General features: G+C 46.7%; 1 protein-coding gene across 3 annotated transcripts in view; it reads left to right on the plus strand.

Moving 5' to 3' along the window:
- ERG (ETS transcription factor ERG) overlaps nucleotides 1-25249 on the plus strand; it is a 111393-nt gene that overhangs the window by 56771 nt on the left and 29373 nt on the right. For all 3 annotated transcript variants that reach the window (XM_053565403.1, XM_053565404.1, XM_053565405.1), the window contains exon 3: nucleotides 14799-14950. In XM_053565403.1, coding sequence (XP_053421378.1) covers nucleotides 14799-14950 — 152 coding nt within the window. The remainder of the gene's footprint in view (nucleotides 1-14798; nucleotides 14951-25249) is intronic.

Here is a 25249-nt window from a genome sequence, read left to right on the forward strand (position 1 = left end):
CAAGCCTGTGCAGTGAAAGACCATGCTCTTTGGGCCTTACCTTCCTTCATAGTCTGGGAAGGAGATTCATTGTGAGACACGACTAACTCCAGGCTAGGGCCAGATGACAAGATGTTTTTGCCATGTTATTAAAAGCTTGCCACCCAGGGAGTGATGAATAAGGGTCATCTGATGGGTCCACCCTGGCCTCAGACACCCTGGTGATGCCTGGACCCACTCATTCAGTCACTAACTGTATATGGGACACCTGCTATGTGTAGCCACCATTCTGGGCACGTGGATCACAGTGAGAGAACATACAAAAAAATTCTGCCTCACTAAATTTACTTTTTAGTAGGGAGGAAGGGCATTAAACCAGGTGACTTACTAAAATATATAGTAGGTTATAACACGGTAAATGCTGGGGAGAAAAATACGGCAAGAAAGAGGATGATAGTTCTTGACAGGGGGGCCTGAGAAGGTCACGTAGTGTGGAAGCTGAGAAATCCATACTGGAGGCAGTGAGGAAAAAGCCTTGTGGTTGGTTAAGCAGCAGAAGGTATTCTAGGGAAAGGGGATAGGAAGTGCAAAGGGCCTGAGGTCGCTGAAAACAGGAGGCCATTGTGGCTGATGTTTGGTGTCAGAGAGGAAGAGTTATAGGAAATGAGTTGGGAGAAACCTTGGGGTCAACCAGGGGCCTTTGACTTTCATGCTAAGCGAGCTGGGAAATCTTTGGGGGACGCCAGCCAAAGGAAGGACGTGACATTGCTTAGGTTCAGCAGGTCTCCCTGACTCTGGGTTGAAGTGCAGACCCACTGGAGGCTCCTGCAGCAGTGCAGGTGTGCGATGGTGGAGGCCTCACCAGGGCATCAGCCCAGGAGGGAGGGGAGAGGCCATGGCATTCTGGACATATTGTGAAGGTAAAGCTAACATCTTCTGTTGATGAACTGAGCACACAGCGTGAGGAAGGGAGGACATGAGGATTGGTGCAAAGTTTGAGGGATATACCCCAAATGAGATCTGCATAAACCAAGCTAGAAACCTCCTGAGAATAGTGGCTGGCCCCCTTAGGCACTGAGGACCTGAACTTGCCTCTGATAAGCACCAGGTAAAATGGGGGAGGCTCTGGCCTTCTTGCCTGAGTGCAGTGGATCTTGATTCATTAAACCAGAGTTTAAAATTTCAACCAGAGTAATTTTGCCAAATGTCCTGGGAGCAAATGTCCACAGACATTTGTGATTGACACAGCTGTTGGGGGTGGGGAGTGGGTGTTACTAGGATCTAGTGGGCAGAGGCCAGGGCTGTCACTCAGCGGGTGCACCACTGTGAGCAGAACATACCCCCCACCCCACCCCGCGAAGGAATGGTCTGGCTGCACGGGTCAGTAGTGTGGAAGCTAAGAAACCCTGCACCAAACCAGCATTTACTAGTGTTTACTCTGCTTCCTGCCCTGCATTGGCTCCTATGAAGACGGATTCAGAGAAGCTCATGGTCTATCTAAGGGGAAAAGGTTCTGTGAGATTGTGAGGCCCCCACAAGTACAGAGGGGCATACAGGACCTAGAAACAGCAGGAGTGAGGGTGTCATCATGTCCAGCTGGGCAGGAGAGAAAGACTCTGAGAGGGACAGTATTAATATTTCTACAACATTTGTGCTTTATTAGATTTGTACATGTAGCATATTATCCAATTTCTTCACTAAGTCTATGAGATGGCAATATTATGATTATACCCATTTCACAGATGAAGGCCTCTGAGTTACCAGAGTGTAGCCTGCCCATGCCCACCTGTTGTTATTTGTCATTGTGTTGGAAAAGGTCCTCTGCCTGATGACCACAGATTCAATGATATATTGGCTAAACGTCCTTTAATATCAAGGCCTCTCATTTTATGCGCAGCACTCAATGCTAAACACACTGCTGATCAGTCACAAGTCAGCCAGAAATAGGGGTGGTTTCTGCGTAAAATCTCTGTTCAGCAGTATGTTACGATGTTAGAGGTGCTAAGTGAGTCTGTATCATAAGCAGCTGAGCGATGAAGAGGGAGAAAGAATAAATTGGCTGAATTGGGGACAACTGGAACTGATCCTGGGAGAAACGGATCAGGGAACAGCTGCTGTTTGAACAGATTGTTGACCAGCAATTTTCAATTTTATGCAGAAACTGTCCACGTTACCGGGTAGTTTGAGATTGGTCAACAATGTCTCAGAAATTGCACGTGGTTCACTCTGCAGGTCTTCCACTTCAGCTCACGGAGGTTTGACATCACATGTGTTTTCTTACCTTTTCTACAGCACTTTAAGTATTATTTTAGGACAGTGAAATCCACTAGCTAACTACATTTGTTCCTTTCTGCCTAGGCTCCGACTTGGATTGGCATAAAAGGCATCTCCTAATTAAGCCCCAAGCTGTGCTTTGGGTGGCCCTGTGCTAAATCCTTCCAAACTAGTGATTTTGCTCTAACTATAATAGCGGGTGTCTTAGTCATCACAGGCTGCTATAACAAAAATGGCTCTAGGCTGGGTGGATTGTGCACTGTTTTGGAGGCTGACAAGTTCAAGATCAAGGCGCTGGCAGATTTGGTATCTGCTTCACAGAGGACACTTTCTACTGTGACCTCACATGGCAAAAGAAAAAGAGAGCTCCCTGGGGTGCCTTTCTAAGGGCACAGACCCCATTCCTGAGGGCTCCATCCTCTTTACCTGGGCACCTTCTCCAGGCCCCACCTCCTGACGCCATCACATTGTGGGTCACGGCAGGTGCTGTCAGTGGGGAGAGGGTGCTTCCTTGGCTTTGCTATCTGGAAAGTAAAACCATTGGTTAACCAGAATTCACATAACTTGCTTATAAACAGCAAAATCTGAAGCACCATGGTGGCATTAGGTTTACTTTGTGAAAACTGAGTTTTTTTAAAAAGCAACAGACAGCACTTACAAAATAGAAAAGCCTTCAGGGTGGCACCTGTGGCTCAAGGAGTATGGCGCTGGCTCCATATACTGGAGGTGGTGGGTTCAAACCCGACCCTGGCTAAAAATTGCAAAAAAAAACCCCTCATATTTGTTTATCATGTAACCGCTTATAGAAATCTTATTCCTTATTCTATACAACATTTTATTTCCAAATGATGAGCTCCCAAATGATGCACACACCCCCCCCCACATTTTTTAAACATGACATGATCTTGCTGATATTCTTTGTCAGCTGCAAAGAGAAATATAAACTCAAACAATAAAACTTTTTCAGGGAAACTTCAAGCCCCTTTTTAGGGACAAAGAACTAACTGTTGGTGAGTTGGTGGTGACTTTTTAATTAATTTTGTCTTCAACTGCTTCGGAGAAGGGGGAAGGAACAGGACTGTTGGGAAGAGGCTGAAATTCCAGGTGTAAGAGAGAATATTTAGTAAGGGTAAAAATAACACACAGCTGTGAAGACAAACATCTACGGTTTCAGTTTGAGCCTGGAGTTCTACATGAATCACGGTTGAGCTCCACCCGCTGCCCGGGCCATGGGGCTGAAGCAGCTTTTCCACTGCCTCTGATTCAGAAATAAAACAGACCCACAAATTACCCTGCAGCTTTCCAGACAATCCCCTCCTTGTCTGGGGTCCTAAAAATACCTTTTGCGGTGACTTACCTCAATTCATGCTGTGAAACTCGATTAGGAGTTGGGTTGGCCGATTAACACTAAGTATGGGCTTTTAGGGGCCTTACAAAGAAAACCACCTGAGAAGGGGTTTATTTGTATTCAGGTTTGAGATGGGCCTGGAATGCCTGTCCCCTGGCCAGCCTTCTGTGGAGGGCCTCCCGCAGAGCTGACCTCTTTGGCCTCTTAGGGCCGAGCTGCCAAAGAAAGCCCTTACATTTCTCTATGTGGCTTCATCACCAAGTTCTTCCTCACGTGATCGTCTAAGCCCAAGAGCTGGAGGTTGCTGTAAGCTGTGATGCTACAGCACTCTACCAAGGGTGACAAGGTGAGACTCTGTCTCTAAAAAAAAAAAAAAAAAAAATGCAGGAAGACAGTGGCATTCTAATAGACACTCACAGGCTGAACACCGAACAGCAGTAAACATGAGCTTCTGACCCACCTACGAATTCACTGAGGTGCCATTATCAACAGTTGTCAACAAAACCACACACATGCAGGGACACCCGTGCAGCATGTTGCTGGGTTAATTTGTACAGCACCTACCAGTTTGCAAAGCATATTCACACTTATCATCTCCAGTATCTTCACAGCAACCTCAAGAAGGAATCTGTTGCTTTTTATGAATGAAGAAGTTGAGCCTTAAGAGATTAGGTGACTCATTTAAGGTCAACCAAGGTCAACACTGGTTTCCCAATTTTGAGATGAGGGGCTTTCTCTAGCGCCACAGGTGTAAGGTAAGAGCTTGGTGTTTAGTTGGGGAGAATCACTTATCAATTCACTCATCTGTCCCATGGACTCTCGCGGGACGGAGACGTTCCTCTCAGGAGACCCAGGAAAGGTTCACAGAGGCCCTTGAGGTGAGCTTGACAGGTGAATACGGCAGGTAACAGGTGGTGTGGGAGGGGACAGCAAAGAGAATAGCAAAAGCAAAGGCTCAAGGTCAGGCATGATGTGGGGCAGGGGGTGATGTCAGGGGCGCTGTGGGGAGTGGTCTCAGAAGGCAGGGCCTGTGCAGTCAGAGTGAGGGGCTTTAGCCACGCCAAGTGCCAGCCCTATAAAAATAGGGACACTGATGAACCCCCAGCACCAGGGAGGGTGCTTGTTGTATAGAGAGATGTTCCATGAATGAATGAGTGAGTGAACTGAGGATCCCCTGGCCCAGATCACAGAGGAGAAGCTAGGGAGTTGGTCCACGGCGGGGTCAGGTCTGATGTGGCTGGCTTGTGTTTGGGGAAGGTTTATTTTGTGCTCTGGTAGCAGGAGAGGGAACTTGGAAGTGCTTGGAATCTTCTGGCAGCGTGTGATGGAGAGCAAGGCAGTGGGAAGTGGGGTCCAGGTGCAAGAGGGTTCGGAGGAATGGGGGATGATGAATGGTTGCCTCCACTGACTCGAGGAAGAGGGACATTGATTTCCCCAGGCACGTTTCACCTGCCTTGGGCTGGCTCCAAGGCGAGTGCTTCTGCAGTGTGCTCTGAAAAGCAGGGTGAACCCCGGATTTCATGTGACTAGTGAGAGTTGGACTGTCCCTTGGGGCTGTATTCAGTGACATTCTTGGATAAATGAGGTGCATTCACACTCCCGGCCCCTTCCTTGTCAAGCCAGTGGCCACAGCTGCGCCATCTCATTGCCGCATCTTTCCATGACAGCATCTGCCCTGCTGTTAAGTAGACTCTGATATGAGGAAACTAAAGTCAGATGCCAAGTTTATTTTGTTTTTCGAAGACCAAAGACTTAATTTTATATTTTTCAGTATGTTTTTACAGGCATATTACTCCCTCCCCCTTTTATTTTTTTTTAAGAGGGGTATTATATAGGGAAACAGCTAAATGAGGCTTATGTCTTGGGCCTTTGTTGCACTTAATCTTCAAAAAATTCTATGGACTACCTTCCCAGGGCCCTTAGCCCTCAGTTCCATCTTTGTGGGCCTGTGGTCCAGGGGGGGGTTCATTCCCACTCTGCTCGCTGAGCGTGGGGACTTCTTGCCTGATGTCCCTTCTCCCTTGTGGACATTCGCCCATCATTGTGCAGAACACACACCCACTGAGCCCCTCAGCGTAATTTGGGGGAGGAGCATAAAACTCTTAACTGAAAATTGAGAGAAATGATTTACTTTCCTAACCCAACTTATCAAAACTCACACATATGCCGGAATAAACATCGCTGTCTTCAGAGTCTCCCAAGGAGCCCTGCCCTGTCCCCACGAGGCCGCTCCTCCTCGGTTGACATCAGCCACTCTGGTCCGTGACTGTCTGCAGGCCCCACGGGGGATATTCTACTGAGAATTCTCAACAGTGATGGAAATGTGTCTTCCAAGGGTCCATTCAACTGTGATTGACACCTGTGATAGAGACCGCTCATGTGGTTTGGTGGTGAAGGTGGTGTGTGGTTATCTAGGTTTGAATCCCACGCCCTCCACCACGGTCCTGTCATCTTGGGCAGGGGTGTCTTGCTGCATCTGTAAATCAGTGCTGCTGGAGAGTGCCGACCTCAGGAGCTGCATGTATGAAGTGAGCTGCTAATTACAGCTCAGCCTGTTTCAAATGCTTCGCCCGTGTGTCTGTTAGAATGTAAAGACACAAAAAGAATGTGGAGTCTTCCTAGCCTGTGTCAACAGATACCGGTTAGGAGATGAACCAAGTAAGGTCTGTAAAGATCTGTTTGCCATAATGCATTAGGTGCTCTGGGAGACAAAAGTATTACCCTGTTCAACATCAGCAAATTTGAATCGAAAATCTGGAAGTTAGGAGATTGTGGCTACAAAACACTGTATCTCTCAAGGTTTTCTCATTTTTAATTTTTTTATATATATTTCTGCACTGATCTCTCGGGTCAGTTTTTTTGAAAAGTGACATCAAAAAATCAAACAAGAAAAGAAACAATAAAACAAAAAGCAACCAGCCCTTGTGGAGGAGGCTGAAGACACATGGTCCCTGGATGTCTATGAGCGTCTGAGGCTGTGTGCTGAGAATGCGCTGCTCGGCCATCAGCTCCTCCTGCCACTGTGCGCAATGGTCTGAGATGTGCTGTGGCCTGTTGGGGAGGCTGTTGTTTGCTGCAATACCCAGTTCTCTTCCTGAGAAGCCCCGAGGAAACTTTTCTCAAATCTGAGCCCAGGAGAAACCTTCTGCTGCGTAACTGGTTTGTGTTGAGACCTCGAACCTTGTAAGGGAATGCATTTTCCTTTTTGCTGTGGCCTGTATAAAGCTCGGAGATAAATGCATATTCTACCTCTAGCAAGTGTAAATCGTGAGCCTGGTCAGTGGACTGCTTTATCCCTTGATTACTTTTCTGCCATTGTTTTCCATTCATTTATCTTCTATTAATTATTTATGTCATCATTGTGTCATGAATGCATTTTTTACAATCTATTTCAAGCTTCATATAGTTTGAGCCCCAACAGGGGAATAAAAGGTGGTCAAAACCACCACACACACATATAAATAGAACTCCAGTGTTTCTGGGGAAAGTTATGCAGTCCCTGCCCTGGAAAACGGTCCATGTGAGCTAAAGATAAGTTCATCCAAGTAGCTTCCAGCCGGTCATGCTAGGGGGCATGGAATGGGGCTTCTTCCAGCCCTCCCTTTCTGTAGCCCTGTGAGAAACCACTTAGGGTTGGCAATGTGTCTCTTCCGCTCTCACCTTAATTTAAATTTAGAAAATTACCAATTTGACACTCTTCGCCATGTTCTTATACCATTAGTTCATAATACGAGTGTATTTTAAGAAATCAATGCTCATGGTTTTAAATTCTAAAAATTTGATTCTCCTGGTGTAATTTAATTCTCCAAGCATTAATTAAGAGTGATTATTATTTGAGGATCAACAAGCCAATTTATTTAAGCCCATGTCCTCATTATCAGACGAGGGATACCAATGTTCCACTGTGTTTTCTCATGACGTCTGAGGCATTGCCTTCTGCTACGTATGGATTCCCCAGAGAGACCACAGGTATGTCCAGACGCCCTGGAGAAGTGTGAGAGCGTTACAGAGAGTAAATCCTCCAGTTAGGTGGCCTCCTGAGTGTTGTCAGGGAGTTGGACAGTGATAGATCTGACTTTTTGGCACCCTTCCCATGATCCAATTTTTCTCAGGATTTTTCATCCTGACCAAACTTCTCTCTTGGGCACCCCCACCCAAGGTAGAATTTCCCTGCTGTGAGCAGAGACAAGTATGTCTTTCCAGCCCCCATTTTCTCTCACTGATGCCACAAATTGTATGGAACAGACTAACATTTGACATGTCACAGATAGACCCAAACTTGAAAATGTGGATTGGCAAATATGGTTAAGACACTGTGATTTGGCCAGGCAGGGTGCCTCATGCCTATAATCCTAGCACTCTGGGAGACCGAGCTGGGTGGATTGCCTGAGCTTACGAGTTTCAGACTGGCCTGAGCAAGAGCAAGACCCTGCCTCTAAAAAATAGTCGGGTATTGTGGCAGGCGCCTGTTTAGGCCCAGCTACTGGGAAGTCTGATTTTAAGTCTGAGGCAAGAGGATTGCTCAAGCCCAGGAGTTTGCTGTAACCTATGATGCCATGGCGCTCTACCTAGGGCAAGAGAGTAAGACTCTGTCTCAAAAAAAACAAACAGGTCCTCAAAGGAAAGTTTCCTTAAGAGCCATATTTATTTTTAATTAAGAAATTTATGCCCCAACAAATAATACAGATTTATTTTAAATATATTAAATGATTATGATTATCCACTTGACAAGCATCTAATGAGTAACTGTAGACTTTTCACAGAAACTGCTACAGGTCACCTCTGCAAGTTCAAAGACTGAAGCATCTAGAGGGATGCTCTGGAGGGATGCTCTAGTGGGATGATCAGTGTATGGAGGGATGCTCTAGTGGGATGATCAGTGTCTGGAGGGATGTTCTGTTGGGATGCTCAGTGTCTGGAGGGATGCTGCAGTGGGATGATCAGTGTCTGGAGGGATGCTGTAGTGGGATGTTCAGTGTCTGGAGGGATGCTGTAGTGGGATGCTCAGTGTCTGGAGGGATGCTGTAGTGGGATGTTCAGTGTCTGGAGGGATGCTGTAGTGGGATGCTTAGTGTCTGGAGGGATGCTGTAGTGGGATATTCAGTGTCTGGAGGGATGCTGTAGTGGGATGCTCAGTGTCTGGAGGGATGCTCTAGTGGGATGCTCAGTGTTTAGAAGGATGATCTAGTGGGATGCGCAGTGTCTGGAGGGATGCTCTGTTGGGATGCTCAGTGTCTGGAGGGATGCTCTAGTGGGATGTTCAGTGTCTGGTGGGATGCTCCAGTGGGATGATCAGTGTCTGGAGGGATGCTCTAGTGGGATGTTCATTGTCTGGAGGGATGCTCTAGTGAATTAATCAGTGTCTGGAGGGATGCTCTAGTGGGATGTTCAGTGTCTGGAGGGATGCTCTGTTGGGATGCTCTGTGTCTGGAGGGATGCTCTAGTGAATTGATCAGAGTCTGGAGGGATGCTCTAGTGTGATGCTCAGTGTCTGGAAAGATGCTCTAGTGGGATGCCCTGTGTCTAGAAGGATGCTCCAGTGGGATAATCAGTGTCTGGAGTGGTGCGTTAGTGGGCTGCTCAGTGTCTGGAGGGATGCTCTAGTGGGCTGCTCAGTGTCTGGAGGGTTGCTCTAGTGGATTGCTCAGTGTCTTGAGGGATGCTCCAGTGGGATAATCAGTGTCTGGCAGGATATGCTAGTGGGATGCTCAGCGTCTGGAGGGATGCCTTAGTGGGATGCTCAGTGTCTAGAATGATGCCTTTGTGGGATGCTCAGTGTCTGGAGGGATGCTTGAGGGTGATTATCAGTGTCTGGAGGTTGCTCTAGAGGGATGCTCTGTGTCTTGAGGGATGTTCTAGTGGGATCCTCAGTGTCTAGAGGGATGCTTTTGGGTGATTATCAGTGTCTGGAGGGTGCTCTAGTGGGATGGTCTGTGTTTGGAGGGATGCTCTAGTGGGATGCTCAGTGTCTAGAGGGATGCTCCTGTGGTACGCTCAGTGTCTGGAGGGTGCTCTAGTGGGACGCTCAGTGTCTGGAGGGATGCTCTAGTGGGATGCTCAGTGTCTGGAGGGATTCTTTAGGGTGATAGTCAATGTCTGTAGGGTGCTCTAGTGGGATGCTCAGTGTCTGGAGGGATTCTTTAGGGTGATTGTCAGTGTCTGGAGGGTGCTAGAGTGGGATGCTCAGTGTCTGGAGGGATGCTCTAGTGGGATACTCAGTGTCTGGAGGGATGCTCTAGTGGGATGTTCATTGTCTGGAGGGATGCTCTAGTGAATTAATCAGTGTCTGGAGGGATGCTCTAGTGGGATGTTCAGTGTCTGGAGGGATGCTCTGTTGGGATGCTCTGTGTCTGGAGGGATGCTCTAGTGAATTGATCAGAGTCTGGAGGGATGCTCTAGTGTGATGCTCAGTGTCTGGAAAGATGCTCTAGTGGGATGCCCTGTGTCTAGAAGGATGCTCCAGTGGGATAATCAGTGTCTGGAGTGGTGCGTTAGTGGGCTGCTCAGTGTCTGGAGGGATGCTCTAGTGGGCTGCTCAGTGTCTGGAGGGTTGCTCTAGTGGATTGCTCAGTGTCTTGAGGGATGCTCCAGTGGGATAATCAGTGTCTGGCAGGATATGCTAGTGGGATGCTCAGCGTCTGGAGGGATGCCTTAGTGGGATGCTCAGTGTCTAGAATGATGCCTTTGTGGGATGCTCAGTGTCTGGAGGGATGCTTGAGGGTGATTATCAGTGTCTGGAGGTTGCTCTAGAGGGATGCTCTGTGTCTTGAGGGATGTTCTAGTGGGATCCTCAGTGTCTAGAGGGATGCTTTTGGGTGATTATCAGTGTCTGGAGGGTGCTCTAGTGGGATGGTCTGTGTTTGGAGGGATGCTCTAGTGGGATGCTCAGTGTCTAGAGGGATGCTCCTGTGGTACGCTCAGTGTCTGGAGGGTGCTCTAGTGGGACGCTCAGTGTCTGGAGGGATGCTCTAGTGGGATGCTCAGTGTCTGGAGGGATTCTTTAGGGTGATAGTCAATGTCTGTAGGGTGCTCTAGTGGGATGCTCAGTGTCTGGAGGGATTCTTTAGGGTGATTGTCAGTGTCTGGAGGGTGCTAGAGTGGGATGCTCAGTGTCTGGAGGGATGCTCTAGTGGGATACTCAGTGTCTGGAGGGATTCTTTAGGGTGATTGTCAGTGTCTGGAGGGTGCTCTAGTGGGATGCTCAGTGTCTGGAGGGATGCTCTAGTGGGATGCTCAGTGTCTGGAGGGATGCTCTAGTGGGATGCTCAGTGTCTGGAGGGATTCTTTAGGGTGATTGTCAGTGTCTGGAGGGTGCTGTAGTGGGATGCTCAATGTCTGGAAGGATGCTCTAGTGTGATGCTCAGTGTCTGGAGGGATGTTCCATTGGTATGCTCAGTGTCTGTAGGGTGCTGTAGTGGGATGCTCAGTGTCTGGAGGGATGCTCTAGTGGGATGCTCAGTGTCTGGAGGGATGTTATCGTGTGATTATCAGTGTCTGGAGGGATGCTCTAGTGGGATGCTCAGTGTCTGGAGGGATGTTATCGTGTGATTATCAGTGTCTGGAGGGATGCTCTAGTGGGACACTCTGTGTCTGGAGGGAAGTTCAAGTGGGATGCTGAGGGTCTGGAGAGATGCTCCAGTGGGATGCTCCATGTCTGGAGGGAAGCTCTAGTGGGATGCTCCATGTCTGGAGGGATGCTCTAGTGGGACGATCAGTGTCTGGAGGGATGCTCCAGTGGGATGCTCCATGTCTGGAGGGATGCTCTAGTGGGACGATCAGTGTCTGGAGGGATGCTCTTTGCTATGCCCTCACTAAAACCAATACATTGAACGTCTAAATCTTCATTGTGTTAGAATGGAGAACATGTGGTCGCTTGCCCTGGGAAGTGCTTAGTGCAGGTAGGATGCCAAGCTTTTGTAATAATCTTCTCCCCACTGATATGTAAGCCTCAGAATATACTGTGGCCATGTAGCTGCCACATAGTATGCAAGGATCAAATTGCTGCAGTGTTAACTTTTTCTTATGTCATTTGGGCAAAGAGCTGAATATGTAAGTATAATTACACGTTTACGTGAACACTTTTCATAAGAAGCTTTCCTTTCATTTACTAAAGTGTTGTCCAAACAGATGCCTCTGACAAATTTTCTTCTTGGAATCACTCCTCCTCATATTTATATCCTACATATATGTCCCAGTTGGGCTGAACACTCGTTGTTCAGGGAGTGATTGGGCCCAGGGCTTGGACCGCTGACAGGATGAGTGTGACAATGCATGCTTAAACCTGAGTAACCTGTGGGTAAAGGAGTCATTGATGCCTTCCTGAAACTAAGATCTCTTTGACCTTTTACAGGAAGGTGGCTTGCCTTTACTTTTTGGAGGCGGGGCCAGAAGCAGGGACGGATGGTGGCGTCGAATCTTTCCTCTCCTTCCTCCCGCTCTGCACCCTAATCTCCTGTGCACTCAGTTACCCCCTCTGCACAGTGCACCTGCGGCCCCTCCCGGGATGTGGTGAGGCCTGATGACTATTACAGTCTCAGAACAGGGTCTACAAGTGTGAACACTACTCTTTTGTTATTAAAATTTCCTAAATGAACAAGGAGAAATGAACAGTGAGACTAGGACAGCGGGGGCCCATTTAGCCAATGTTTGCTGACTGCCTGCTTTGGGTTTGGCATGTTGATGGCCTCGTGTGGTGACCATTTCCCTTCTGTAGGATTGCAGTTCCCTTCAATTTATTACAAAAACCATCCGAAATGACCAAAATCATGGCTCCAGTCTACCATCTCTGAAGCTAAAGCAAATACAGCTGGCAGCGGGGGGGGGCACTAATTTTTTTCATTGTCTTAAAGGTGCAAGTTCTGGAGGGCTCATATTGTTTCTTATAGTGAAAGCTGAGATAGGAAAACTTGATAAGATCAATTGTGTTTTGCGGTTGTAAAATGAAAACAAAGTAACTTTACTAAACAATGCCCCTATTTTAAATATTTACACATATTTTTTGAAAGCTCTCATGGAATGCATTTTAATAGCTCATTATACCCAGATTTGGTGAGGGATCCATTTTCATGCTATGGGAAAACTCTCGCGATCCATGCCTAGAGTTCTTATCCTCAGATATGGAAACTAAACGATGAACAAGTAAAATAAAATGAAAAAAGTGTTGGTCTGAGGGGTCCATGGTCCCCAATAGTCCTTGTTTCTCTAATTCTGTGCATCTCTTTGATCTTTAGTTTCTCATGTGGTTAACTGCATGGCTGGGAAGAAAGAATGGATGATTTCCAGTATACAGCAGGCACACAATAAAAGCTGTCTAAATGGATGAGTGAGTGACTGAACTGAACAAAGGTTATCCTGGCCTTCAAAGGTGTTACTTGGGTTACTTGCCTCACCAGGATACCACCCAAAGCTTCTTTACTAAAGAGCACGGTCCCTCTAACTTCTCTTCCCTCGTAACTTCTCTCCTTGACACAAATACGCCAAAACATACACACTCTGCTCAACTGACGGAATTTTCCAAAGGCATAGGAAACTAAGTCTCAAGCAAAGACATTCTATGTTTTGATATTAGGATGGGTCTTTCAGAGATAAATGTTTGAAGCCAGGAAAAATAGCATCAGGAGGAAATAATGCCTGTGTGGGCAGCGGTGGAAATATTCAGGGTCTACTCCATGGGAACACAGACTGTTTTTAAAGTTTCCTTCATGTTAGTACAGCTGTGAAGATGCCACTGGGCAGGGCTGTGTCCTGTGCCACCCCGGCTGTCACCGCATCCACAGAGGTGACTGCTCCCTCATCATTGTCAACACTGGGCACTCTCTGTTGGCTCCAGACCCATTTGCAAGTGATGCTGAGAACAAACCTGTGTCCCCACATGCGAGGCCTCAGTTGGTCTTTCCCACATCCCTGCTATGGCCTTTGGGTGTGGAATGACCTTCTCCATCCCATTTCAACCCTGTTCCAGCCAGAGAGTACCCTCCTGCCTCTGAGTGTTTGACCTTCTCAGATTTGAAGGTCAGGTCCATGCCAAGCCTGTAATTCTCCAATCCAACTAATGAGAAGCAGAGGAGGCAGACCAGGGAACCCATAGCCCTAAACATTGAGACAGAAACCTAAAATGCTGAGACAGTGAAGTTTCCCAGATTCCTAAAAAATGAAAAAAAAATACACATTGTATAGAGGTCGAGAAGTGTTTTCAGAAAGCCACCTTACACGATACAACCTGAACAGTGAGCCCGCAACCCTGGGTTAACACACCCCTAAGAAAGTGTTGGCATCTGTATTCTGTTCAAGCTGGATTTTCTATTTGGCATTTTCCTATATCTGCAGCTTTCAAATCTTATTTTTGGGAAGTATTTTCCCTTTTTTCTTTTTCTAGAAAGTTCTTTATCCCCAGCACCTCTCTGGGTCTGTACAGTTGCTTCCACAACTCTTGCCTCCCCGAGGGCCGGTCCCCCCGCACCTGCAACCCACACCCACAGCCTGTAGCACTGAGTCTCTTCAGACCGTATCTGAAGATGGGCTGCAGGATTTCACAATTCCACAAAAGGATTTCATTCTGAAGTTCTAGGAAGGAGTGTCCCTCATGTTGCCTCTCAGGCTCTGTCCATTCGGCCTGTTCTCTGCCACATGACTGGCATGTTCCCCATCAGTTGTCATGGAACAGTTTCAGAGGAGCTGGATTAAGAAACAGGAGCCAGCTGGCAGCTTTGCTGCCTTTGTGTGTGTGTCTGTGATTCTACCCAGCATGGGCACTGTCTTAGCCTGGGCAGGCTGCCCTAACAAAACACCTGGAAGGCTAAGATCAGTGTGTCCTCAAGGTCAGTGGTGACCACTCCATCCCTGGGCTACAGATGGCTCAGCCACCTTCTTATCTGACAGGGTGTAGAGTGTGCTCTGCTGCCCTCCTCTTCTTCTAAGGGCACTAATCCCATCCTAGGGGCCCCACCCTCATGACCTCATCTAACCCTGATCACCTTCCAGGGGCCCCACCTCTTGATACCACCACTTTGGGAATTAGGGCTTCAACATATGCATTTGGGGCAGACAGAGCATTCAGAGAGAAGCCTTCTGTGCTACTCTCTCTTTTCTTCCTCAGTCTCTTCCCTGCTGCCCTCCTCGGTTCTCTCTGTGTCATGAGAACACCCCTCAGATGTGCTCTGTGCTTGCTGAATAATGGAGAATTTGTCTCCTCCTCCAGGAACTCCCCCGATGAATGCGGCATGACCAAAGGCGGGAAGATGGTGGGCAGCCCAGACACCGTGGGGATGAACTACAGCAGCTACATGGAGGAGAAGCACATGCCACCCCCAAACATGACCACCAACGAACGCAGAGTCATCGTTCCAGCAGGTCAGAGGTGCTCCGTTGGCAGGACACACCCTCTTGGAGGCAGGGCTTAGCATCCCTGAACCTGCTCCTCCCACGTGGCCTTGGTCACACCGTGGCTGTCTAGAGCATAACTGTATGTGGAGCCAGCAGAGGTTTGTCCACATATGGTGACGTGTCCACTGATCTCCAATAAAGTGAAAAATGAGGGTAAATATTCAAGTACACACACGGACACGTGTGTGCTAGATTTTAAGAACATGTGAGAAAGCAGTGTGTTTTATATGGCTCCCAACTCTTTATTTTGCCAAGAAAAAAATACACATACACATGTATGTGGAGGGAGAAAGAGAAAACGGAGAGAGAGACCGTCTAAGCAGACTCCCTCATGCTGTGTGCACACCTGAGCTCGGTCTCCAGGCAGACTCCCTCGTGCTGTGAGCACACCTGAGCTCGGTCTCCAGGCAGACTCCCTCGTGCTGTGTGCACACCTGAGCTTGGTCTCCAGGCAGACTCCCATGAGCTGTGTGCACACCTGCGCTCGGTCTCCAGGCAGACTCCCATGAGCTGTGTGCACACCTGAGCTCCGTCTCCAGGCAGACTCCCTCGTGCTGTGAGTACCCCAGGGAAATGCTGAGAACTTATTTATTTAGCAACGCCAAAGGTAATAGAAAGCATGACTTTCTGGCTCCTCAGAGGACGCGCAGTACATAAAACTGGACACAGCAATGGTGACAGCCAGTGGCCAGCACTCAGTAAACCCCTACTCTGTGCTAGGTATCTTGGTAAACAGGTTAGAGACGTTATCTCATGCCATCTTTGGAAATAGGAAGCCTCAAGGTGACTTCCCTGAGAAGTGGAAAGCTCGGAGATGCTGCTAGTGAGGGGCCCAGTCTGGGCTCAGACGGCTCCACCTTGCTCTCCTCTCTCTCCTGCAGTGGTCCCTGGGTGTCTGCCTATCGCTCCTGTCAGCCATCTGGTCAGCCTGTGGTTCTGCCTCAGAGATTTGAACTTGCTGTCCCCTCAGCTCCCAGCTGTCCCCACATGTGTGCCCTTTGTCAAGGCCCCGTGCACATGTGACCTCTCTGAGCGGCCTCAGCTGAGCACCTGCGTCCAGAGCCGCTCCCCAGCCTGCCTGTGCCTCTCAGCCTCAATCTCCTCGCTTCCCTTTCTTTCTTTCATCCACATCAGTCTTTGTATTCATGTAAAAGTATTGTTTTATTTATTTTATTTTTATTTTATTTTTTTTTTTGTTTTTTTTTTATTAAATCATAGCTGTGTACATGAATGCAATCCTGGGGCACCATACACTGGTTTTATAGACCATTTGACACATTTCATCACACTGGTTAACATAGCCTTCCTGGCATTTTCTTAGTTATTGTGTTAAGACATTTACATTCTATATTTACTAAGTTTCACATGTACCATGTAAAAGTATTTTTCCTACCTTCCTTCCTCGTAGAATATAAGCTGCCCAGCGACTGTTAACTGGGGGTGGTGCGGTGAGAGATACCGGCCCCTGGGCGCCCTGCACAAGTTACTCCTCATCCTTAAAGTATGAGGCACACACAAGCAAAGCGGCCCAGACATGATTCCCCCCAGAGTCCTCCAAATTCATTTCTGTGAAGTGTGATGACAGCAGACTCAAGTCCCTTGGGGGCACAATATTCCCGCTGGCCTGCATGCGATCCTGTCCCCTAGCGCCCTGTCAGCTCCCACACAGGGCAGTTGAGAGGGCAGAGTACTGGCGAGCGCTGCCCTGCCTTCTCACACTGGAGAGCAGCCCGCCCGGACCTCTGTGCAGCTTCAGCAAACACAGAAAGCCGAGGGGACGCAGTCAGGTGTGAAAGGGGCATCCTTGGGCTTCAAGCACTTTGTGAGACTTAGAGCAGATGGTTCTGGCATAGTCTCATGAGTGCCTTATGAGAGGGACAAGACAATTGTTACTGTTTATCAAAAGGCCAGAGGTCTGGTTTGGGTGTGGCAACTGAGGCCAACTCACTTGCTCCTGTGCCTTCCAACAGGGGCAGTTTCACTAGACTGAAGAAATGGGAAGGCGAATGTCCCAGTGACATGAGTTCCAGTGCCCATTCTCAATGTGGTACCCAAGTAAAGCTTGAGAACAGGAAGGAGGAAGGGAGGACAGGGACCCTGTTGCCCACGACTCTGGCTGGGCATGAACAGGAGGATGTAGACACCCAAAGGCAGCTCCTTGCCCCCAAACCCATCTGTCCGGTCCTCCTTAAGAAAAACAAAACAAGTCTTAGTTCTTTAAGGTAAGAGAATAAGGGATGGGGCTGCCCTGAAGACGCTTTTCTTCAGAGTCACAGGTGTAGGAGGTGACGTTGCTGCCACCAGACTGGTGAGGATGTATTTCCGTGATACCATTCATCTGCTGTGATGTTGTTAATATCCTTTTCAATAGGGCCAGAGTCGAGTCTTTCTACATTAAGGAAATTATGTAGAAATCAAAAGAGACATTTATGTGGGGAAGAGACAAAGAACCAGTTTAATCCGGTCAGAACTTCCAGCATTTCTTGTCTGCAGTGAATGCCCATTCCACGTGGCTTGGGTGGATGGAAGGACGGCTGTGCAGACCAGCTCCTCTTGAGCTTTGGAGTAAAGGCCGGTTTTTCCTTGGAGAAAAGGACTCTGCAGCTGTTCCCCTCTCCAGTTGCTTCATGCCAGTGCGAGCAGTTATTCAGTTGATGGTGTTGGTAAGAGACTAGTTGTGGCTGATTTTGCAAGTTGTGAATTTTACAGTTATTGGTCAAGTTTCGTGTACATGTGTTCATACACACACAGATGAACACACACACACACAGCTTCATTGCCCAATCTGGACCACTCTCCAGTGTGGCCGTGAGGTTGCAGGACCTGGGAAGCTGCATCGGCTGCCACACCTGTCCCTCAGCACTAGCCCCGGGGCCTCCCTCAGCTACATTTTGAGCATGGAGCTCTCTGTGCATATAAAATTCTCCACATCTTCTTCTGACTAGTTCACATAGTTCCTACTAGTTAGACACCTTGCTTGGCATTCAATGCAAATCATACAGATAGCTGATGAAAAAAAAATCCAACTATTCATTATTCCTAAACATTTGTACTGCCCATCAGCTACATACAGATGCCCATGGCCTAGACCTGAAAGTGGTCCTCATACTGACGGGAAGACTGGCACTGGATCAACCTGACAGGCAGAAAACAGAAGACCTGGGGGCTTTGTCTGCGTCCACACTGGGTTCTTGGACTTGGAATTCAGTTTTGAGAAGCAACTCCCTCAGCCCTGTTTTTGAGACTCAGTATCTAAAGATGACTCAAGAGCCATAAAGAAACTCATCAAATATCCTGATGAGTTTGACACACTTACACTGCCTCCTCCTTCAGGACAGATTTAAGAAAGCTGTCATAAATATATACAAAGGAGCAGGGTCCAATTAAGTTTAAAAATTGATAAACATGGAGCACAGACTAAAGTAAGATTAATGACAGAATGAATCCGGGAGTGAGGTTGACATACATGTGCATATACACATATACATCCATGTGTGTGTGTGCACTGTGTGTGTATACACAGAGGGTGCCAAAAATGTATGCACATTTTAAGAAAGGAAAACACTGTATTAAAGTTACAATACTCAGTATGTACAGATAACATTTATTATCTTATATATTGTATCTTGTACCTCTTGTAATTGCAGAAGTCAAATGTGACTCGAATGTTAATATTTTAACATGATTTTTTTCCTTTCCTAATATGTGTATACATTTTTGGCAACCTCAGCATATATATGTATATTTTTAAAATTTTGTCAGACTTTCAAGTAATGCAGAATTGGAAGAGCTGGGTGTTATTCAGCCTCACGGTGGCAGCAGGCCTGCAAAGTGACAATGACATGTTTCAGCGTCCAGTTACATGATTCATATCCGTCGGATGAAAAGAAAGCTAATGTGGAAAAGATGCGCCAAGCTGCTCATCCTGAGTCTAGAGAGAGATGTGTTCCTGGGTTATAAGGAGGGAATAGGCAAGGAATGAGAAAAGTGTTCAACCAGTAGGCCCACCAGACATCTAGGCAACTGGCGGCTGTGCCCTCTTGCAGGGTGCTGGTGAGCTGGTGAATCCCACCTGTTTACTTGGTGTGCATATCCGTATCCGTAGGGTTGGCATCTCGTAGGGCTGGCGGGTTCCTTACATGGTCGTACAGATAGTGAAACCAGCCTTAATAAGGGGGGCCTGAGAAGTGCGACCCAAGTCAATGGCTCTTTGTTGGCCCAGCTTAACCTGGAGGTGCCCTGGAAAGTGTTTTTCAAAGGGTACTGGAGGAGGTCAGAACACTTGCATAGGGTTACATGGGGAACGTAGGATGAGAACCACCCATTTCCAACTGCTATGCACCTGTTAACGTGCTCCTCCGGGGCGTTCAGGACCCACAGGTTGGAGAAGTTTTCATCTAGATAGAAGACAGCAAATACTCTTTACTTTAACAGACTTGAATTATTGTTAATAAAGGAATGGTGGGTCACTTTTAGAGGAGAGGAACACACAAAAAGAAATGATAAAAATGACTAATAACTCACATGACAGTCTTAATTTTTTTTTGTTAATAAAGAATCACCCATATGGTAGAAAGAAAATTTGTCTTCTTAAAACTTTCCCTTCAGGTATATTTTTGGGGCCTGTCATTTGTTAACAGAATACATTATGTGAAGGCCACGTGTCCACCCATCCAGGGGAGAACCTAGGGGGCTTCAAGCACCAGCGGAGGAAGCCCCTTGGCTTTGGGGGCGTGTTTGGGGCCTGTGCTGAGCCCCCTTTACCAAGCACAGAAGCAGACAGGGTCCATTTTACTGTGCCGCTGTTAACGGCCAAAGACAATGTTGAACCGCTCAGGAATTTGCCTTCTGGGTGCTTCCAACTCCACCTTGCCGAGGCTGTGAGCACAGATCACTGTTGAGAAACCACCAATTCCCACCACACTATGGCACTAATATGTTCTAAATAGCTTCAGTTTCGTGCCATCTCTTGAAACACCTGTTGTCAGGGAAGGAGCCGCCCTTGCGCTGAGTGTGGCCCCCAACTTGATGAAAACTGCGTGGGTCACTGTACCTTTTAGGTGTTGACAGCCTACGTGCTGATGTGCTAACCAAGTGGGCCAACAAAGAGGAAGGTACAGCTTTCATCCACTTTTCTTAAAAGTTGCAAAATACTGACCAAAGTGCAATAAGGTCTCTGCTTTGAGCAGCTTGTAGCATTTTGAAAGATTTTTCTTTTTCACTGTTTTTATTCCCTAAAATAGGTGCGAAAGTGTTGAGCTTGTCAAATGTTTCTACTTTTATTTTTAAAACAATCCACTTTGAGCACAAGTGCTTGTGGTAATCAGTAGTCTCAGGGATAAAGAGTGTCTACATTCATCCCTCCACGGTTTACTCTTTTCATTCATTATTTCATTAATTTATTCATTCCTTCACTGAGCATTTGCTATGTTCCAATCACCATGAATAAAAGCTCTCATGAGATTTACAATCCCCTCTTCTTGGCCACCCAACCCACGGCTGAAAGGACTTGCATTGCATCTTACTCAGACCCCCAGGCGTGGTCCCTCCTACTCAGTTAGGAAGTGTTCACTGAATACCTATTACTCTTACGTTAGTCACTGAGGATATGGCCAGGGCCTTTCAGATGCAGATAAGACCCAGCCACAAGGGTAGTTCATGACAGACGGGAAAGCGTGTGATTAGGAACTTGAATGAGTGATTCTCCACAAATGTTTCAGAACACCTGAAGAAGGGAGAGCACTAGAAAATGATGGGTCAAGAAAAGCCTCATTTGCACCATCCTGATATGATTCCTAAATCCTTCGTGGCCTGCACCATTTCCTCTCTCACCCCCTGCCATCCTGTGACATTGCCCAACTCGTATGCTATATTTTCACAACCCAGGTCAGCATCCCTGCTGCTCCCTCTCCTCGAATGCCCACCCCCTTTCTTCCCTGACAAACCCTTCTCACTCTTCATCTTTGAAGTTCACTCTGTCTAGGATGCCACACTGGACCCTCCAGCAAATTCATTGCTTCTCTTATGAAACTTAACCATTCTTATTACCATACTTTATTTTGTTTTGTGTTCTATTCTCTAATGCATCTATAGACTTAAATAAATATGGACATTCCACAAAGGTTTTGAGAAGCCTTGCGAACGAAACTATGGATAAACGTGTGCCCCAAACTGCTGATCAGATATAAACTGGGAATCCCTTCTAAGGCACTTAGACATTCAGATGACTCAAATGTCTATAGCAGCACAATTCACAATTACAAAGATGTGGAAACAACCCAAGTGTCTTATTAATACATGAGTAGATTACTAAAATGTGGCATTTGTGTGCTATGGAGTTCTACGCAGCCATAAAACTGGTGATCTGGTATCTTCTGTAACAACATGGATGGAACTGGAGAGCATTCTTCTAGGTGAAGTATCCTAAGAATGGAAAAACAAATGCCACTAAGTTGGAACTAGTTGATCAGTTCTTACATGCACATGTGGAAGTTAAACTCAACAAAAATCAAGTATGTGGGAGGGAGGGGTTGGGTAAATTCACACCTAACTGGCACAGTGCACACTTTCTGGGTGAAGGGAACACTTACAACTTTGACTTAAAATGTGCAAAAACAAATTGTGTAACCAAAATGTGTATACCCCTGTAATATTCTGAAATTTAAAAAAAATAGTAGACCCCCCCCAAAAAAAAAACAAAAAACAAATGGAAAACTGAAGGAAGAACATAGCCATTTTGGCCGCAAGCTTGGCCGAGATGCTATTGTTAAGCTCCAGGAGGGCTTTAAGCTTCCTCGCAGCTGACATAAAGGGTGATTTGGGGAAATAACTCCTACTTTCAATAAGAAGTTTTGCAGGGAGGGCAGTGTCTGTGTCAGTGTGGAATCTCAACAGTGGGATCCCCAAACCTCGCACAGGCTCTGTGGGGGCGGTAGAGCCAGCCACCTCCCGCACAGCTGGGCACTGGAGCTCAACAGCCTCTCTGTCTGGCATTCTCTGTGAATGCAGTGTGAGTCACCAGAGAATGGCTCCTCAATATGGGCAGAAGGGACACCCAGGGTGAGTGTTTGGTGGCCTGGTTTCATGTGAAGACAGGGTTTTGGGTTCTCAGAGTAGCAGAGGACTGCATAGCTCTCCCATGATTCTCCCTAAACGTGAAATTCTTGAGCTAGGCTTTGAAAACAGACAAGTGACAAGGAATAGAATATACCCTCTGAGCAAGCCCTGATGGCCGATACGCTGTTTATCTTCTTGCTTAGTTATCTTTAAGTCTGCCTATTGTACAAGATGATAAGCTTCATACAGCGGCAATTCTTTACTTTTCTTTTTTGAGGCAGAGTCTCACTCTTGTCACACTGGGTAGAGTACAGAGGTGTCGTAGCTCACAGCAACCTCAAACTCCTGGGCTTCAGCAGTCCTCTTGCCTCAGCCTCCCAAGTAGGTGGGACTATAGGTGCCCACCACAATGTCCAGCTGTTCTTTTCTATTTTTAGTAGAGATGGGTCAGGCTCTTGCTCATGCTGGTCTTGAACTCCTGAGCTCAAGCAATCCACCTTTGCCTCCCAAGAGTTCTGGGATTACAGGCATGAAGTAAAGTGGCAATTCTGTCATTTACATTCTTAGCAAAGCTGCAAACACTTGGCCTGTGTACAGGGGCCAGTAAATGTGTTTTACTGAATTAATGATAATCCAGATCTAGTTAGTGGGAATCTCTGAATCCCAGGAGTTGTAGATTACTAGTGACCTAAGTTCAACATCTTCCTTTGTCAAAAACGAGACTTGACAGGTGAAATGCCTTTCCCAGGACACACGCACAGCGGGGTGAGCCTGGAATAGATAAAAATTGGCAATTTTGGTTTGTTTTAGTCTGGGTTTAACAGTGATATACTGAGACATCCTCACAGCAGCACTGGGGGTCCAGAGCTTAGGGTGAAGGGTCCTTTATCAGGGTCACAGCACTTGAGTGCTACACTCTGCCGTTTATTGCCTCAACATAAAGATGGTAGCAAGCTTGGTTCCTATGGTGCTGTCTAAATTAAATACGACAATATCTGTAAAGTGCTTATACTGCACCTGAGATAGAGTAGTATTTCCAAAAAATTGCAGCTATTTGCTTTTTTTTTATATTTGGGTCTGGCACTTGGGAGGGACCCTTAGACTTAGGAGATAGATTTGCAGACATAGGCTGATTTCTGCGTCTCCACAGAAAGCTATGCTGGAGTCCTGACCCCAGTGCCTTAGAATATGACCTTATTTGTTCATAGAGGCTTTGCAGATTTAATCAAAATAACATGAGGTTATTGGGTGAGCCTAATACAATGACTGGTGTCCTTACAGAAAAGGGATGTGGGACGTGGGTAAACTCAGAGGGATCATGACATGGAAACTCCGTGTCAACAGAGACAAGCGATCCCACCGATGCACCCAATAGCCGAGGAGCAGCATGGCTGGCCAACACCTCGACTGGACGCAAGGCGGGATTCCACCCAGAGTCTCAGAGGAAGCTTGGCGCTGTTGACACCTTGACCTCAGATTTCCAGCTTCCAGCACTGTGGGACAATAAACTTCTGCGGTTTAAGGCTGCCCAGTTTGCCGGACTTAGTTAGGGCAGCCTCAGGAAATGAACGTAGAATGCAGGTTGCAGCTAAAACATGGAAGGGAATACGGAGGCCCAGAGAGGCATTGAGTGGAGAGAATGGCAGACCATGGATGCGGCTTGGGGGCGCCAGCATTTTAAAAGGGGACAAAGAAAATCCGAGCAAAGAGAAACTTTCTAAAACATGAAGAACATAGAGGATGTTGTCATGGAATGACTAAAGGGAAACAACAAGGGTAAAAAAAAAAAAAAAAAAAAGGTCGGTATTATCCCAAAACTAGATAATGGGCTGAGAATGGCTCCCTCCAGAGAAATAAATTGGTGTGTCAGAATGACAAAGATAAGTTTAGTGCCCAACATAAACATAAATAACTTGGTCATGTGCTTTTAAAATAAAAAACACAGTATTGTAGATTCTCAGTTGAGTTGAGGACAGGTGCTCTTTCTTATTTTTGACTCATTCCTAGGGTGTTGTACAATTCATATGTAAAGTTAATTTTTTGACTGTTGAGTAATAAATAAATGAAGTAAAGCCCAGCGTGAGCTAGGCTGAAAATGGAAAATATTCAAAGTGAGTAGATAACAAGTATGCATAGAGGGCTCTTGGTTCTAGTAACCAGAGAATGTAAAAGGACCTACAAGGCATTCATGTCTCTTGCAAAATACCTAGAATTGCTGCACAGAGTTTAATAGCCTTTGAAATGCATAGCTGAACTGGGAAGGAAGTCAAGGAACTCCTTAGGGACTGAGACCAGAGCAGCACATTCTTGTGCTGGCACCTGGTTGGTGGAGATGGCATGAATGGGGGTGGGGCTACTGGTGTCTGTAACACAGAGACTTGGCTTTTGAAGGACAACTGAGACCAAGAGATGAGGTATTGAGCTTGCACAAAGCAGAGAGTTGGAACTGAGCCTCGACCTTCCCTGTACACACATGCACACACAACTGTGTGTTCTCCTAACTCCCAGGCTGATAAGTTAACACCGAAAAGACCTCATGGCTGGTGGTGATCTGGGACATCTGGCAGATGTAAAGTTGAAGTCTTCATGGAGCGACATGCTGTCCACGCAAGCTGCACAGAATTCCTGTGGGTACAGACCCACTGAAGGTGAATCTGCACCCCCAAACTACAAAAAACAGGAAGAAGCAACCTACCGTGACCAAGATTCAACAGAAATAAGAAACAGCATGATTAAACTTTCAACAAAGAATATTGGAATGATTGAAGTACTGGTTAGAGAATATACAGCCAATAGAGTCTTTAAATATTAAGGACATAAAAGAAGGAATCAAAAAAGAGAAGTCAAAACATAAATAATGTTGAAGGAAAATCAATGGAACTCTTAGAGACAAAAAGTGATTGATATAAAAGAGCAGTAGATGGGCTAAACCGTTGATTTAAAAAAGCTAACGAATGAGTTGAAGAAGGTAAAGCGAGGTTGTTACGCAGAATAGAAAACAGAGAGAGATGGAAAATATGAAAAGAAATGACAAGCATTAGGAAGGACTAGATGATAATGTTTTAGGTAGGGATGACTACAGGTTTGTATTTGGGGGAAAGGAGAGCTTTATTTCTCATAAAAGGTAGCTGCCTGTGGGGCCCATTTCAACAGGCAGAGAGGCAGAGCCCTGGCCAGAAGCCGGGTACACACGCTTTACAGGACAGACAG

Source organism: Nycticebus coucang, chromosome 16 (genome assembly GCF_027406575.1).
Source record: "Nycticebus coucang isolate mNycCou1 chromosome 16, mNycCou1.pri, whole genome shotgun sequence".
Taxonomy (NCBI): domain Eukaryota; kingdom Metazoa; phylum Chordata; class Mammalia; order Primates; family Lorisidae; genus Nycticebus; species Nycticebus coucang.